General features: G+C 52.0%; 1 protein-coding gene across 2 annotated transcripts in view; it reads left to right on the top strand.

The window, feature by feature from the left end:
• CACNA1A (calcium voltage-gated channel subunit alpha1 A) overlaps window positions 1-18,191 on the top strand; it is a 131,596-nt gene that overhangs the window by 58,962 nt on the left and 54,443 nt on the right. For both annotated transcript variants that reach the window (XM_040990668.1, XM_040990669.1), the window contains 7 exons: window positions 1,889-2,082; window positions 7,548-7,651; window positions 8,506-8,621; window positions 9,477-9,533; window positions 10,684-10,773; window positions 13,488-13,697; window positions 17,027-17,139. In XM_040990668.1, the coding sequence (XP_040846602.1) occupies window positions 1,889-2,082; window positions 7,548-7,651; window positions 8,506-8,621; window positions 9,477-9,533; window positions 10,684-10,773; window positions 13,488-13,697; window positions 17,027-17,139 (884 nt within the window). The remainder of the gene's footprint in view (window positions 1-1,888; window positions 2,083-7,547; window positions 7,652-8,505; window positions 8,622-9,476; window positions 9,534-10,683; window positions 10,774-13,487; window positions 13,698-17,026; window positions 17,140-18,191) is intronic.

Here is an 18,191-nt window from a genome sequence, read left to right as displayed (position 1 = left end):
GTTAATTTTAAAATGTATTTATAACCAAATTCCTCAGACTCTCCACATGGAATTTTTTTTTTTTTAGAAGCAAACCTCAAAATGTTTCATGTCGGTGGGGCTGTCGTAGTTCATGCTAGCTAAAGGTGGCATCTGGCCCTGTGCCCTAGGGGAAGCTCCAGGGATTGAACCCCAGCTCTTCTTCCGACTCCTGTGTCCTGTCCTGGAAGGTGGCAGGTGGTGGTCCAAGCACTTGTCTCCTGCTGCCCCTGTGGGAGACCTGGATGGAGTTCCTGGCTCCTGGGTTCACGAAGCAAACAAGTGGGCATAGATGCTGGGTGGACACACAGAGAAGCTTCCAGAAGAAAGAAAAAAAAGGGGGGGGGCACCTTGCCAAGGACACAGTGGATTTTTAGGAACTCATGAGTTTATTTTTTTTCCCCCTGCCCCGAGCCTTATGTTGGGAACAGGCTGCCTTCCAAACTGTGCCTGTGGATACAAAGGCGTTTTCTGGCACCAAGGATGGAACTGGGCAGTACGGGCTTTGAGAGGGAGGAGGTCCTCCATTCATCCAGGGCTCCAAGGGTTAAAGGCCCAAGTGGGTGTGCTCTGTCCTGGCTCCTGGCTTGCGTTTTGGGGAGGTGCTTTGGGGTTTTGTTTTGGTCTCAGGGTGAAAGCTGAGGGGTGTCACCCTCTCCACCAGCGCCTTGGGATTGGAACCACGGCCTGGAGCCACCTCGACCTCCTCGCTGACCCCACCTGCCCCTTCCCCAGGGAATGCCCATTGTCAACTCATTTCCCTCCTTGTAGCATTCGAACAATCTGCCTCCTGCTGCCTGGGGAGGAAGGCTTGGCTTCTGGTGCCTAACACCGCCCCCCACCCACCACCACCAGGCAAGGGTAGGGACTACGTGTACTGGTGTCCTCGCCCCCGGCACATCTGAGCCCTGATCTTCTGGAGAAGGAAGAAAGTCAACCAGGCTATAGAGTGCCACTAGGCGAGTGACACGTTAGCCATCCAGACAGGCACAGCCGTGTGACCCCTTCACACACACCACCACCACCACCACCACCACCACCCTGACCCCGCCACCCAGGTCACCAAGGAGTGACCGTCCATTCCAAGACGGCACTAAAAGTGCTTGGAAAAGAGGGAGCTTGCGTTTCATTGGCGGGTGAAGGGACGGACTTGACCTATGTTCCCAGCGGGAAGGCACAGTGCGCGGAGGGCAGGATAGATCAGAGGGAAGATTGGCCCAGTGTGTGGAGATGCAGTGTGCTTGCTGGTCTCTCAGATGGGTAATGACAGCTAGGTGGCTAAATGATGGCTACATTCCTGCGTGGGTGACTAGGAGTGTGGATAAATGCCGATTGATGGGTGGATAGGTAGATAGGTGAATAGGGTGGGTGGGTGGATAGCTCATGATGATGGATGGATGGGTATCTGATAAGCTGGATAGATAAGATGCAAAGACGGAGATGAGGGGGCTGGTGGATAGATGGATAGAGAGTCAGGGAGATAAATGATAGATGACAAATTTTTTTTTTTTTTTACTATCCATGGAAATTGGAAAAGATATTGCTTGGACAATGATGATAATAAATAGCAGAATGTATGAGATAGAATTCATGAGATACAGCTAGTGCTGTAACTTAAAGGATCATAAATAGCCGTGGAGAAAGTTAAGCTCTCTCAAGATTTTAGGAAAAGAACGGCATGACAAATCCCTAAGACGCAGGAGGGGCAAGTCCAAAAGCAAGAGTAGCAGAAGGCAGCTATAGTGAAATGACAGCTTAACAAAGCCAAGGGGAAAAAGAAAAATCTTAGAAAACAGACTCCAAAGTACAGCCCGAGCAGCCGTGGTCTCCAGCCACGCCTTCCCGCTGACTCCTCCTCTTGCTTCCATAGATGACATTCAGGGTGAGTCTCCAGCTCCCTGTGGGACAGAGGAACCCGCCCGCACCTGCCCTAACGGGACCAAATGTCAACCCTACTGGGAAGGACCCAACAACGGGATCACTCAGTTCGACAACATCCTGTTTGCTGTGCTGACCGTCTTCCAGTGCATCACCATGGAAGGTTGGACAGACCTCCTCTACAATGTGAGTGAGGGACCCCGGGGACTCCAGGAGGCGGGGGGCTGGGGAAGCAGAAGCAGCTCCCCCTCAGCCAGGGCAGCAGCCCAGAGAGATACAGCTCTCAGGAAAAGCAGCCAGAAGTCCAGGGGTTCGGATCTTAGGAATACACACAAAAATGGGGTAGTGTAAAACCCAAGACCTGGAGTCTGCCCCCAAGCTGGTCTTCCTCCGGCCATGCTCTTCCCCGTGGAATGGGACACACCAGGATATTGCTTCCAAGTACGGAATTCTCTGTCCAAGCCAGCTTCCATGGAATTCCATGGGATGTCTCTGGGTGCCTGTTTATACTTGTGTCTGAAGGACAGCTATGGCTGTCAGAACCATGAAGAGGAAGAGAAGGGGGCAGGCCGTGACCAAGGGAACCCAGGTCCCAACCACCACAGTCCGTGCCATGACCCCCTCCTGCGATGGCAAGTCCCTAAATTCGACTCTGAGCCACTAGGTGAAGTACAAGCCTAAGATGACAGATGGACAAGGGAGCATGTGGACCACTGTCCTAGGTCTTAAAATTCAGACGTCTGCTCCCATTTCCTATCACCCGTCTTCCTGTGCACAGCCTCTCCTGCCCCTCCACACATGTGTGTCCATCAGTGCCCAGTTGAGCGTTCTAGGAGTCCAACCATAACCACCCCATTGCCATCAAAAAAGGCCACTCGAGTCTGAGGTCTGACACAGGACAGCCTTGGTGTAGGTCCCCACCTCTGGATGACTTGTCACCCTCAGACAGGGTGTCTGGGCTGTGTAGAGTTGTCACTGCGATTAATTGGTGACAAAGGGAAACCACTGAGGTGTGCTCAGAGCTGACATACTTCCTCAAGATTCCTGCTGCGGGTGGCTGAAGCCGAGGTTGTGGGGACCACAGGTGCTCGGGACCAACCCTTTGAGCTCCTCCCATCCCGAAGGGGTGGCATCCTGCCCATGCCACTGCCTTCTCAGATTGCTTTTCTCGTATGGCAAAGCATTCTAGAAATATTGTTAACGGGCTTCTCTTGAGCATGGCTGTGTCACACTTCTCTTTTTTTGTGGCTGTCCCCTTGAAAGGGTGAGGTTTTTTTGGTCCTTTTTTGTATTTATTGATTGAAAGGCAAAATGACAGAAAGAGGAGAGACAGAGAAAGAGGAGAGAGACCTCTTACCCACTGGTTCACTTCCCCAACGCCAGTATCAACCGGGACTCATCAGCCTGAAGCCAAGAGCCAAGAACTCCATCTAAGACTCCCACCGGGATGCGGCCAACTGCCCGGGCCATCTTCCACTCCTTTGCTCAGGCCCATCAGCAAGGAACAGCCCATATGTCATGCTGGCACCACAGGATGTGGCTTAACCCTCTATGCCACAGCACCAGCCACTCTCCCCCACTACCCTTTCTGGTTCTTCTCTTCTGTAATGTGTCCAGGGAGAACCTGAAATAAATTAATGATGGATGGATGGATGGATGGATCCATAACAAACGATCCCTTTCATCATTTTATCATGAGACACGCAAGCTACAAGGGCCACCACACCCACGGAAGTTGGCTTGAGACAGGAGCTGGTGGCTGTGTAGCTCGCTGCCTGGAGACAGGTGGCATTGGCTCACAAGGTCCCCCTCACCATATGCGGCCTGCAGAGAAGAAAGTCCGTCCGCCCTCTTGGCCAGCCGGGCTGGGGCAGGTGGGGGTGGGGGTGGGGTGTGTGGGTGTCAGGACCTCCCAGGGAGGGGCGGGGGGAGGGGCCCTGTGGCAGCCAGGATCTATCGAGTTGATTTTTTCTTTTTTTTCTTTTTTTCTTTCTTTTTTGGCTGCCCAGGAGCTGAGAGCTTACTGGGCTAAGTGCCTTACCTGCTGCTACTAATCCACCAAACAACCTTAGGAGGGGCAGGGCGTGTTTTTCTTTGTTTTAGCTTCAGCTCCCAGATGGGGGCAGGAGGAGTGAGCCATCTTGGGCTACAGGCTTTGTCGGGATTTGAACCGACACTTGCTTGCTCTCTTTTTCGCTTTTATTCTGCCTCTCTCCCTCTGCTCTTCCTCCTCTCTCTCCTCCACCCCGTTCCTCATACCGTGGTTTCTCTCACTCCTGATTTCTCTCGACTCTTGGTTCGTGCCACTGCGGAGGGAGCCAAAGTTAGTTTAACTGACCACCATAAATGCCTGCCCATCATGGACATGCAGCCCCTTGGGACTAAAGCCCGTCTTTGATCAAAGCCTTGCTTTGCCCGTGTGTGTGTGTGTGTGTGTGTGTGTGTGTGTGTGTGTGTGTGTGTTTCTTGGGCAGTGGGCAGCTGGCGGACTTCAGGGAAGGATCAGTCACTTAGTCATTCAACAACCGTTCCTTGAGTGCCTTCGGGTTGCAGGTACACTGTTGGTGCTGGTCGCAGGCTGTGTCTCTGGTCTAGGCACCAGAGGGGCTGGCACGTGGGTGGGGTACGCCGGAGACTAATGGGTACAAAAGGCAGAGACCAAACATGGACTGTTTGTGGCCTCTGGCTCGTGGGGGAAGGGCGTACAGTCTCTGGGGTGACTTTGGGGACACCAAGGGAGCTGCCAGGACAAATGCATGAGTGAGTGAGTGGGCATGACTGTGTGCCCCTCAGACTTAATAAATTCAGCAGGATCGGGGGGAGGGGCTGCAGATAGAGCAAATAAGGAGAGGGGGCCAGGTTCTGGTCCTGCAGACTCAGCGAGTTATAAGATGTGGTCAGTCAGTTCCCTAGGGTCAAGGTTAAGGCCGCACAGGTGCGTGGTTGGTCTGTCTGCCCTCTGACCCCGCTCCGTCTTGCCACAAAGCCACCAGGGCAGACAGGACCTAGTGCCCACAGGCGTAAATTGGGATGTGGTGGCCTCCCTCCCAGCCACTGCCACCCGTGGCTCCATCCTGGTCAGATCCACCCCAGATTTTTTTTCTGTCGCTTAACCTGGGAAACTGGGCACATCCGGTCTGCTTAGGCTGAGGAAGCTGGGCTCACAGAACTAGACCCCAAAGGAGCCATGGAATAGGAGGCGGGTAGGGGCTTGGCCAGGCCTCAGTCATTTATATCTTGGGTGAGTATTTATCGGGTGCTTGCTAAGAGCTGGACGCCACCAATGAGACTCTTTTCTTTCTGGTCCTGGACGAGTATGGTGACAGAGTGAAGCCAGGAAGAAGCAGTCAGTGGTGATGGCAGAGTAGACACACTGAGCCGAGTTGCAGAGTCTTTTGAGTTCCATTTACTGCATTGGCTTGGGACTCAGAAAGAGAGGGGTGGGAGGGTTGTTTTGCTTTGTAACAAATATTTATTTGGAAGATAGAATGACAGAAAGCGAGAGAGAGAGCTCTTCCATCTGTTGGTCCATTCCCCCAGATACCTGCTACAAACAGGGCCGGGCAGGCCACAGCCAGGAGCCAAGAATTCCATCTGGTTCTCCACCCCCCATGGGTATGGCAGGGGCCCAAGCACTTGAGTCATTCTCTGCTGCATTTTCCAGGCACCTTAGCAAGGAGCTAGGTGGGAAGTAGGGCACCCGGGACTCGAACTAGCATCACAGGTAGCAGTTTGAGCTGCTACCGCCCCCCCCCAAGGAATGCACCTCTTGCTCCCATGGCCTGTCTAAGGCAGGCTTGTGGTGCCAATGGAGTCACTCCCCGCCACCTTGGGACCTGGCTTATAATGGGAGCAGCCACCACTTAAAATATGGCCCCCTTGAGATCCCAGGAGAGCCCCCACCCCGCCCCGCCCCACTCCTCTCCAGGATGTTCAGGATTCTGGCCTCAAAAGCATGCCCCAGTTCTCTCTGCTGCCTCCCCCCACGGCCAGCACCCACTCTCACGTGGCCCTCAGCCAACCGCGAGGGCCCAAGGTAGTTGAGACTGAGTTAATGGATAGCAGCGAACTAGGCCGCTCCCTGTGTGTGAGAGACAAAGGCAATTGGACATTGAGCCTGCCCTGGCGATCCCGGACGGACTTAACCCTGAACACGCAGCCTCCCTTCCACCTGTGAATCTAGACTCAGGCCCAAGGGACCTTGCCTGTGGGATTGGAAGCCAAGCAGGTGGAGCTGTACTGTCACCTGTGCAAGTAGCTAAACCGTGAAAAATTTTCTCTCTCTGCTTCTGCTCCTGCCAGCCTCCCTCACCCCAAGAAAGTGCTCCTGCTTCCCATTGGGAGCCTACTCCTCACTGTGCCCAAGTGAATCCATCCAGGCATGCAGAGGGTGGGGGTGGCTCATCAGAGAGGCAGGTGCAGGCGAGCAGCCGGCGGGGAGCTTGAACTTGGAGGTTGAAGGTGCGCAGGGAACTTGAGTTCATCCATCAGTTAGTCACAGATATGCCTTGGGTACCAACTGCCTGCCAGACTTCGGGCGAGAGTACAGCAGGCAATAAAAACAACAAACCACTTATCCCTTAGGAAGCTGATGTTCCCCCTGCCCCACCACCACCACCACCAAAAATGAGGAGGAGGTGATAACACATGGAATATGGAATTTAGAAGCTGTGATTAGGGAATCAGGGTTTCAGTTGCTCTACAGCCTCCTCACACCTGGTAGAGTTCATCATTCTCACCTCAGCCAACGCAGCAGCAGTGCCCGGTGTACTGTGAATGGTGGGCTTTTAAAGCCACACACACAAAAAAAAACATTCTGTCGACTCACAGGATGATGGATGACTAAAAGGCTGTCCCATCCTCCCCCCACCCCGTCTGATGGCTTTGAGTCAAGACAACCCCTATTATGAGGTTAAATTCACAGGCTTTGGGCATGGCTGCCCAGTTCAAATGCCACATCCACTACAGTCTGCCTGCTTGACTTTCGACCGGCTCCCTGATTTTCATCGGCTTGGGCAGGATGATACCACAGGGACATGCTAAGAATTCAGTGAACTAACTTGAAAAAATGGACTTCTAAAAAGCACCTGTTGCATAGCGACTAACCTGGTTTGTATCCTTCTTACACCTCTGCCTCTCTTTCCTTGTTTCTGTCCCTGGATCTTGTTTTTTTTCTACATCCCCCTTGGTCTATTTGTGGACTTCCTTCCTCTTGAAAAGGGAGCTGAGCATTTGTGTTTGGAGGGTGATTCTTTGAGTTTAACAGGGGGCAGAGAGGAGAGAGATACTTAAGGAAAAGACTCCCAATGCTGCTGTGTGACGTGGTGTCTCACCCAACTTGTCAGATCCTGTGGTCATGCATCTCCTGTGCTGGGGGAAGGGAGCAGGCATCACGGATTTGTTTTATTGTTTCAGAGGGGTTAGCTCCCTTTCTCCTTCTGGTCTGTGCTCTGGTTCGTGACTTTGTGACCTGTATGATCAGCACTGAGCTTTGTTATCCCCTAGTGTGTCCACCCTTGGTTGGGCCTCACGGCTTAATTTCCCACTCTGTCCCAGGAGAGCCACCGCTGGCCCTTCCTTACCTGTCAGGAGCTTCCTGAGCCCTGTCCCCCACTCTCACCTGCTTTCCTTCTTCCCCTCTCCCCCTACAGAGCAACGATGCCTCAGGGAACACTTGGAACTGGTTGTACTTCATCCCCCTCATCATCATTGGCTCCTTCTTTATGCTGAACCTCGTGCTAGGTGTGCTGTCAGGGTAAGTCTCCGCCACTCGTCCCCATCCGGTGCCTCCTTTCCAGCTTCCACCCGGAGAGGCCATCAAATCTTTGCCTTAAGTCTCCCGGGGGAGTCGGCGGGGGAGTGAGGGAACACCGAACCATCCCTTGCACCTTGCTGTCAGCGGCCCGATTATTAACAAGCCAGGCACAGATGCATTGGTTGTGTGCTGTTATCAGCCCCCAGGCAGTGACTGGACTCACACAGCCTCACTTCTTGTATTTGATCTGTACAAAAAAGAACAATAGTACTGTATGCCCAAGGTTTTTTTTTTTTAAGATTTATTTTTATTGGAAAGGCAGGTTTACAGAAAGAAGGAAAAAACAGAGCGAAAGGTCTTCCATCCGCTAGTTCACGCCTCAGGTGGCTCCAGTGGCCGGAGCTGAGCCCCTCTGAAGCCAGGAGCCTGTTCTGGGTCTCCCACATGGGTGCAGGGTCCCAAGGCTTTCGGCTATCCTTTATTGCTTTCCCAGGTCACAAGCAGGGAGCTGGATGGGAAGTAGAGCAGCCGGGACACACACTGCTGCCCATATAGGATCCCGACACTTGCAGGTGGAAGACTAACCAGTTGGACCATCACACCAATCCTATAGCGTAGTGTTATGATTTTGTTTTTTTTAATTCTTTAGCCAGCTGTATTTTTTTTTTTAGAAAATGACACACATGACAAGAGATCCCCTCCCTCTCATTCTCTGATCTCCTCCCCCCAAAACTGCCTTCCATCAAAGCCTACACACACACACACACACACACACGCACGCACACACTCACTCACACTGCCTGAAATCCCTGCAGCCGGACAGCCAGACCTTGACTCCTGTTGTGTGTCTGCAGGGAGTTCGCCAAGGAAAGGGAGCGTGTAGAGAATCGGCGGGCTTTTCTGAAGCTGCGGCGGCAGCAACAGATCGAACGCGAGCTCAACGGGTACATGGAGTGGATCTCAAAAGCAGGTGGGCAAGTCCCCTTCCTCGGGGCATCCAGGGAGGGAGGGCAGCTCCCGGAGAAGGGGGCCCACAAGAGAGAGAGAGAAAAAGGCAGCTGCGGGAGTGGCACATGATGTTAGGAGAGAATCTAGAAGGGTCATCCCAGATTGTAGCTGGAAGAACCCAGAATAGCATCCTGAAACTCCAGCCTCTGGCACAATGTAGTGACCGAGTTCAGCTCCGTCACATCCCGGCTCAGCCATGAGCCCCAACGCCCCCTGCCTCGGTTTCCCCAGCTGTTTAATGGAAAGCATGATGCCCCATGAAACCTTAGAAGGCTTCAGGTCGGGACCCTCCCTACACCCCCCCCCACCACTACTACCACCATGGGTCCAGTTCCTTTGCAATAATGAGGTAACGGTTGGACAGACGCTCATCCGCTGTCCCACAGACGGCCAATACCCTCCAGGCTGTGTATAAAGCCCAATAGCATGCAAGTGCGTGGTGAAGAGCCCGACTCAGAGCATACGCAATTACGGTCCCTCCTACCCCCCTTTTTCAAGTACTGTCACACACACAACCCCCTCTCCTACCCTGCGTCGGCTGACTCTGTGAACAGGGATCCTGCAGGTATATGGGGCCAACCATACCCGCTTTATGCAATTGTGAGAGCGCTGAGGCAGCTCATCCCAGCAGGGCGTTGGCTATTTGCCCTCTTGTAGAGGTGGGGCCGGCCGTGAGTCAGAGGCAGTGGAGTGTGGCCTGTGCTGGTCTGGGGGAGTTAGGGTCCGTTCCCACGCCCCATGGAGGGCCCCTGTTTCTCACGTGGCCACGGAGGTGGTGCAGGTGCCACACCTTACCTGGGCACCCTTCCTTCCTCAGAGGAGGTGATCCTTGCCGAAGATGAGACCGACGTGGAGCAGAGGCATCCCTTTGATGGTAACTGCCCTGACACTTGTTCTGGGCGGGTCAGGGCTGGACCACGGTGGGCGCCGTCGGAAGTATCTTGGCCAGGGCAGGGACAGGGGGAGCGCAGATCATGCAGGAAGCTAACAGGGGGCCTGACTCAGAAATGAAAGAGGTAAAAGCTCCTGGAGAAATTGATTCGAGAGAGAGAGAGCTCTTCCATCCACTGGTTCAGTCCTTAGGTGGCCACCAACAGCCAGAGCATCGTTAAGGCAAAACCAGAAGCAAGAATGCCATCCTGGTCTCCCGAGTGGGTGCAGAAATCCAAGCACTGGGGCCATCCTCCTCCACTGCTTTCCCAGGGACATTAGCAGAGAGCTGAATGGAAAGTGGACCAGGCGGGATTCGAACCGGCCCTCGTATGGAAAACCAGCCCTGTAGGCTGCGGCTTTATCCGCTACGCCACAGCACCGGCCCCTTATACTTATGTCTTAATTCCATTCTTTCTCGGGCTTTTTGAGATGAACTCACATATTTTGTTTTTTCACTACACATATGTACCCACAATAGCATTTTAATGTATACGTTCATGTCAGTAAAAGGTTAGCAAGCATAACCCATTGTAAAAACAGAACATGGTAAAAACTGAGATTGCAGTCGTTTGTCCCTTGCTGCCCCTGTGCTCTCATCTGTGAATAAGTTGGCCAACACCGCGAGCGGAGCAGCCCAACGCCCCAGGTCCTTCATCGGAGTGCGCAGGCTTAAGTCCCAGCTAGGCTCCTGAACCCAGCTTCCTGCGCATGTGCACCCCTGCGTGGGTCCTGTCACCCACGTGGTGTGAGACAGAGACCGAGACCGGGCTCCTGGTTTTGACCCATCTGGAGAATGAACCAGAAGATAGAAGCGCTCCCTCGCTCTGAGTTTCAAATAAATAATAGAATCTTCAATAAAAAAAAGAAGACGGAAAAAAAGTGACGTGGAGTAGGACTGAACAGGGCTTCTCTTTTTATCCTGGGGCTCCAAGATTACAGCTACCAACCCCCCCCCCCAAAATGGAATTGGGTGGGTGTGTCTGCGCCCCATCCTCACCCCCAACCCCCTACCCAGATGCGGCGCGCGCACTGTGCACACCATTGCAAAAAGGGTAACGTCTTTGTCTCCTGCCATGTTCTCATTGTTGGAGCTCTGCGGAGGGCTACCATCAAGAAGAGCAAGACGGACCTACTCAACCCCGAGGAGGCCGAAGACCAGCTGGCCGACATCGCCTCCGTGGGTGAGCCCTGTGCGCTTGTGCGCGTGCCCGAGCACGGGGCCCCCCAGAACGCACCACCACCCGCATGACCCAAAGGAGGGGTGAAGGTCGTCGCATGGTTTGAAGGGGGGGAGGGATGTACGGGGCTAACACCTTTTACTCTCGCAAGTGGGAACGAAGCTGCACCTTTCCCAGAGAACGCTCAGGATGCCAGCTCCCAGGAACCCTGGAGTGGATGGGATCCTTGTCGTCATTCGGGTCGGGAGATAGTGGCATAAACGCTGTAGTTGGCCATGTTTCCTGTGCACCTGCTGCGCATGGGGAGGGGCAGTTCCCACAAAGGATGCTTGAGTCAACAGCAGGAGCTTCACCCACTGTGCCCCAACTCTTGGCTCCTCCACCCACTTTTCCAAGTCCCCCTCTCAAGTGTGTCCACGAATCTGTGACCCGCAGGCACCTGCTGCCGTGTCCCCCTCGTTTCTGTCTGTCAACCGTTTTTGTTGACTTCAGATCCTGTTTGTGGGTCCCTCCGTTTGCTTATCATAACGGCGGCGTCTGAGTTACTTGTCATTTTTTCTCCCATGGGACACTGCTAATGCACCTTCAGTGTAGTCCCCACCCTCACGCTGTGGCTGGGTTTCCTCAGCAAGAGTTGGAGGATCCAGCGGCTTGTCTCCAGTTGGAGACCTTGCGGCTTATTAATCCTGCCAGCCGTGGTTTCAAAGCCACAAAGCCCATTTAACAAACGTTTCTGCGGATCCTCTCATCTGAGCTGCTGCCTGCTCTCTCTGCTTGACAGCCTTTCTCAGTTAAGTAGGTGTGGCGTGACACCTTCAGAAAGCGTGTTTTCATTTGCATGTCTTGATTCCTGGCCCAAACCTGCTGTTCCCTGTAAGGAGAGAACTCGGCGTTTTGCTACTCACGGGTCCACCTGTTTCATCTCTGCCAAGTGAGCGTCAGGCATTGTAGCTCTATGTTGTGCACATTGATTAGTTATGTCTGCCCCCACGAACAAGGGCACATCCGGGATCTCGGAGAAAAGGGAATTAAAAGATGAGTTTATTTTGGCACAAAACACTTGGAAATCCATTTGTCTGTGGCAAACTCTAAGACGTGCGTGCTATGACAAGGCTGCAGTTGGGTTTTTCAGTAGTTTGGCACCAGAATAAACTTTTGGTGATATTTTGCAAGTTTGGGGCAGTGACCCCACTTTGAGTTACTGGTTTCTGCTTTTATTATGCATTTTAATTTTTTATTCATTCTGTAAAAACTTTTAAGTCATTTTCAAAAAAGTTTATTTTTATTGGCAAGTCAGATATACAGAGAGGAGGAGAGACAGAGGGGAAGATCTTTCATCCATTGATTCACTCCCCAAGTGCCCGCAACGGCTGGAGCTGCACCGATCTGAAGTCAGGAGCGAGGGGCTTCTTCTGGGTCTCCCAAGTGGGTACAAGGTCTCCAGGCTTTGAGCTGTCCTCGACTGCTTTCCCAGGCCACAAGCAGGGAGCTGGATGGGAAGCGGGGCCACAGAATTAGAATCGGCACCCACATGGGATCTTGGCACATGCAAGAAGAGGACTAGCTGCTAGGCTACCACGCCGGGCTCTTAAACCGTTTTTAATAGAGTCAGTGTGGTTGTACATCCAGTCCTACTGCTTCCATTTAAAAAAAAAAAATCAATTGTTACATTTTGATCAACCAGCCTTGCTGTTTTCAATTACGGGACATTTATTTGGGAAAGCATGGAAAACAAGAAGGGGGTGCACAGTAAGAACTCTTCTTGGAAGAAGATGGGGTGCCCAGGGCCAGTATTGTGGTGCCGTGGGCTAGTTCATGCTTGTGATGCCAGCATCCCGTACGGGTGCCGCTTTGTGTCCTGGCTGCTCCACTTCCAAGACAGCTACCTACTAATGCACTTGGGGAAGCATCAGAGGGCATGGTCCAAACATCTGGGCCTCTGCCTCCCACATGGGAGAACAAGATGTGGATGGCGTGCCAGGCTCATGGCTTCAGCCATTTCAACCATTTGAGGAGTGAACCAATGGATAAAATATCTTTAGATCTCTCTCCCTTTCAAATAGAGGGAAATGACCTTGTCTTACAAGTCGAAGAATCACTTTGCAGTTACAGGTGTAAAAGACAGGAGGCAGTGAGAGGAGCAACGTGGAAGGAAGGGCAGTGTGGACAAGTCTGAGTGAATGGCTGCAGCGCGATGCCACGGGGCATAGGACACAGTGCCTAGTAGGCACCCGGCTTGTGTTTGCTCTGCCAGCTGCGGGAGCGTGTATGTGGTCAGGGCACTTGGGAAACAGTTTCTCTGTGAGCTGACCCCTGAGCTGGGTGATGGGGCTGGGGGGAGGAGCTCACTAAACGAATGGATGAACAAAAGAGCAAAAGAATGATGAGTGGGTAGCCCTGTCGACCCTGCATGGTACTCAATAAATGCAGGCCAAAGATCCCCTCGTTCACTTCCACATATTCATTTGGTATACAGTAGGTACTCAATAATGCAGGCCAAGGATCCCTGTCCAACCCTGCGTGGTTGTTTGGCATGCAGAAGGTGTTCATACAGTAATGTGAGAACCACTCTTCATTCCCATGTGATCATTTGACCGATGGATGCATCCCCTTGCCATGATCCTGTGCTTAATCCACACATTGAGTAGTTCCCCCCTGACTCACAGGCACACATAAGGCCGACCATCCTCTCTCTCTCTCTCTCTCTTGTCCATCAGGGTCTCCCTTCGCCCGAGCCAGCATCAAAAGTGCCAAGCTGGAGAATTCGACTTTTTTTCACAAAAAGGAGAGGAGGATGCGTTTCTACATCCGCCGCATGGTCAAAACTCAGGCCTTTTACTGGACTGTACTCAGTCTGGTAGCCCTCAACACGCTGTGCGTCGCTATTGTTCATTACAACCAGCCAGAGTGGCTCTCTGACTTCCTGTGTGAGTATTGCCCGGCCCCATCCCTGCCGGCTCCCCTGCTGATCCCTTCCTCACGCCCCTTTTCCCGGGCTGTGTCTGCTCCAAGTCCTGGTCCCTACAGAATCCTCTCGTTGGTTACGGCCAGTGTGGGTAGCCTTGATGCAGATGGGTGTTCCTCCACATTCCTCACAGCTGGCAGTTGGAACTGAGGCCACTACATGAGGTCACAGAGGCTCCCGTGATCCGTTTTTGAGAGGAAGGTGTGTGGATGCTGGTGAATGGGGTTCTAGGAAGAGAGAGACAAGCAGAGATCAGAAGCAGCCAGCTGTATGTGTCTTAGGAATGATCCAATAACGTAAGGTTGCAAGACAGGGAGCTGGAGCATCAGAAAGTGACCTGTTTGTCGCCCTCGCTTTTCACTGCTCATTTCCACCTGCTTCTCCCCTCTTGTTTAAAGCCCTCTGCTTCTTTCCCATGTTCCCTTCCTTCCCTTCTTGGCTTCCTCATGTCCAAGTTTTAATTCCTAGAAGAAGGATGATAAGTGTGAGACTTCGGGCTCCCTCCTTGGTGAGGGAAGGAGCGCCCCAAAGAACTTCCCAAGTAATTGTACTTCCTCCCTGATTCCAAGAATTAGCAGGAGGTGATGGTATTGAAGGGGAGGGTTCAATGGGGGTGAGAAGAAGCACTTCCGAGCAGGACCTGAAAAGTAAAGGGTAGCAAGGAATCAACAAAAGTGATGAGCAGGCACTGAGGAGGCGCATGTCTGCCCTAGGTGCGAGCTGTGGACTCCTGGTGAGGACTCCACACTGCCTTTTTTGTTTTGTAACTTTCCTGCCTTTGACTTTATTTATATGCTGGTCCACAGCTAACAGGAAGACTCAAGAGCCTAGTCCAGATTATTCCTTGTCTCTTTGTGGCTCGTATTGCTCCCGGTCATGCAGGCTGACTCCAGGGGCTGGTTCTTCTTCCGAGAGCCCTGACCCAGTTTCGACCATGATAATTGCACTTGGTCCCCCCGGGGCGCCTTAGAAATGAGGCCTCGATTTGTTTCAACCTTTTCTGATGCTCTATTTTTAATCCCCTCCCTTCTTCCCCACTAATCACCTTGCACTGTCACTTGTCCTGGTTCAGGCACATGAGACCCTAGGGACTTCCTGCCTGGAGCCCGCGTGTCTGTTAAAGGTTCTCCTTTTCCGGTTGTTGAGACACAGAGAGGTTGAGAGACTGCTTAGGGTCACACAGCTTGTCACTGGAGCGACAAAACTCAGATCAGAACCCAGGCAGACAGGCTGCACAGCCTGAGCTGTGTCTCCTGATGGGTGAGCCCTACCCTGAGACATTACCACACGACCTACATTCTCAATGCCTGCGCCACCCTCAGCTCCCTGACTCATTCCATCATCCTGCAAGCATAGACACATCCAGTTATGAAAACGGGTCGCATGTGACCGAGGGCATGCTGGTTCTGAGACACACGTCAGTTTTAGAAATGTTGTCAAAATGGAAACAGAAAAGAAGAGTGTCCTGGCATCCAGCCTTGGGTAGGAAGGAGCCTCTCTGGACTCCAGACTGCTTCGTTCTCGGTAGAAATTGGATTTGGGGGGGAGGGGGGTGTCCTGACCGTTCTTCCAGACCAGTGCCAGATGAACTCTTCTGTTTCCATGGGAACTGGGGGGGGGGGGGGAGGGCAAGCATCTCAGCACCCTGTCAGTCCTCCTGGGCACCAGATGCCACGAACCATTTTCCTTCGCTGATATTTCAACCCCAGCATTTTCCCTGACACACTAGCAGATCCTGAGAAACTTTACAATGAGAAGTGAGTATGAAAGACCTTGAACAGTCAGTGCAAACGACCACAAGTCCATGAGCAAGGTGCTGTGGGTCTGGACATGGGGTGCCCTCTACTTCCAAGATGGTGATCTTCACGTTGCATCCTCTGGGAGGTACAATCGGGAAGGGATGTGTGTGCATGCTCATATAGGGACATCAAGTCCCATTCACAAGGGAATCTGGAGGCCAGCCACCCATGTGGAAGTAAGTGGAGCCTCATCCTCCAATTAGGACACACTGGCATGACACAGTTGTTAACAGGAAGGTTCAAGTCCAGTGTCCTGTGGCTGTATTGGCTGGGCAGCTGGTGAGGATAGCAACAGATAAGGTGTGTTTGGCAAGCCAGGAAAGAGTCTGGGACCAATTTGGCTTTTATACCCAGCTCTCTTGAGAGAATCTCCTCCTAGCACTTGCTCCCAGTGGCCTAAAGGGACCTTATAGTAAACTCGCCTCCTAAAATACCATGCTTAGATTAAGTTCCTACCCTCCTGGTACTGTTACGAATGACTGTGCGTACAGTCCTACGTGAGTTTGGGAACACAGCAGGGACTGGTCATGATGCATGATTATTTTGTTTAGCCTATTCATTCGCTGGTCATGATCCATGATTATTTTGTTAAGAAGCCAGTTCATTCGCTGGTTAATGGATTATGCTTAACTTTTTTTTTTTAATACAATAAGCACCTAGGAGCCCATCAGTCAACAGAGAAACCAGGTTCCTGGCTATTGCCAGTCTCCAGCTCTTCCCATTGAACCAGGACAGAAACTCTCCCCACTTTTCTCCCCAACGTTTATAAGATTCAGTTGACATTTGAGTGGTTGGTTACTTGCCTGCTTGCTTTCACTGGTGTGCTTATTGCTTTATCTTGGGGGACTGGTTGGCTCACTGATTCGTTGGTTTGCTGATTTGTTGGTTGATTGGCCGGTTCGGTTATTAGTTGGTTGATTCATTCATTCATTGGTTAATTCAGTTGATAGCTGGTTGATTCATTCATTCACTGGTTAGTTGGTTGGTTCTGTGTTCATTGGTTTATTTATTCACCAGTTGATTCAGTTGTTAACAGGTTGGTTCACTTGTTAGTTGCTTTCTTCATTTATTGGTTCATTCACTCATTCATAAGTTGCTTTATTCAATTGTTCATTCAGTTGGTTCATTCTTTCATTCATTAGTTGGTTTATTCAGTTGTTGATTCTGTGTTAGTTGATGCAATAGTTAACATGTTAGTTCCTTCATTGGTAGGTTGGTTCAACTGTTACTTGGCCCATTGATTCATTCATTCATTCATTGGTTTATTGGCAGAAAGCAGTTGTTTCTCTTTCCCTTAAGCAGAAAGGAAACTGGGACCATTGGAAAGGCAGCCTTGAGTAGCATTTGCCTGAGGGTCGCCAGAGACCAACCTCACCCCTCCAGACCTGCTGGGCCACACCAAGGGTCAATACCAAAAGAAGACCCAAGCCTTCTGAAAATCACCCCTCTGCCAACAATACTAACCTTTCCCTTCCTTCCTTCTCCCTTCTAGACTATGCAGAATTCATTTTCTTAGGACTCTTTATGTCCGAAATGTTTATAAAAATGTACGGGCTTGGAACGCGGCCTTACTTCCACTCCTCTTTCAACTGCTTTGACTGCGGGGTAAGTGTTCTGGCTGCCGCAGAGCCCCTCTCACCCCACTGTCTCCAGGCCTGGCCTAGAAGGGCTGAGACCTGGGCACATCTGTCAAAAGCAAGAGAGGTAAGGTTTCATCTGGAGAGGGCAGACTCAGCCGGAGACAGGGGAAGAGAGAGAGACGCACCAAGAGGAGGGGGAAAGAACAGAGATGGATGACCTAGCCTTGCTAACACTCAGCACTCGCCTTAGAGAAACACACACAGCTACCCTGGAAGCCTGGACAAGAGCGTCCCTCGCTAGAATAAACCGCAACTTGTTACCAGAAACACAGAGAGCGAGTAAGATCACATGCCACCATCGCTGTGAATCTTGGAAAGCCTCGATCATTCTGACTCTTGCCATCTTTAAGTATCTTCACTACCATGCAGCACCTGTCCATCTGATTGGGCCGTACAAGAATACTTAAACACACGAAGGTGGCGTTGGCTGGTCCAGTCGGGCAGCCAGCATGTCTGTGTGCCGTGTCTTTGGGTTTCACGTGTGGAACTCTCCTCTTTCAGTTCTCCCTCCCTCATGGGGTGGGGAGCGTCTTCTGGCCCTCGGGTTGCATGAGGCCCACGAGAACATTTGGTCTGGCCCTGCCAAGGCCCACCAAATGCACTAGAAGCTCAACCAATCAACAATAGGCTCATGTTTTGGTTGGTCATTGTGTATGCCTCGTGAATGACGTCAGAAGTACCCAGAAGACCACGGGGGGGGGGCAGAGAAATGGTCCCCTACCTTGATCCTACTGGAACCTAACACTCAGCACTATTCTTGACACTCAGCACTAGGGCTTTGGCTGACTACCACCCAATGCCCGTTCTCCACCCTCCCATGAGCACCCCCTGCTTTCCCAGCCTGAGATCCAATCCCAGGCGAGGGAGGGTAACGAAGCCTCCATCTTTCTGCTTCACACAATGACCTCCAGCTCCAGCCCCATGCAGCTGCAAATGACAGGATTTTATTCATTTGCTTTTTAAAATTTAATCCATTCACCTTTCAGTGGACACCTAGGCTGACTCCACATCTCCGCC

This window comes from Ochotona curzoniae, unplaced genomic scaffold (genome assembly GCF_017591425.1).
Source record: "Ochotona curzoniae isolate NIBS_2020 unplaced genomic scaffold, NIBS_Ocur_1.0 contig_605, whole genome shotgun sequence".
Classification (NCBI taxonomy): Eukaryota; Metazoa; Chordata; class Mammalia; order Lagomorpha; family Ochotonidae; genus Ochotona; species Ochotona curzoniae.
Note: the sequence above shows the minus strand (reverse complement) of the source record. Positions and strands in the feature narration are given on the sequence as shown.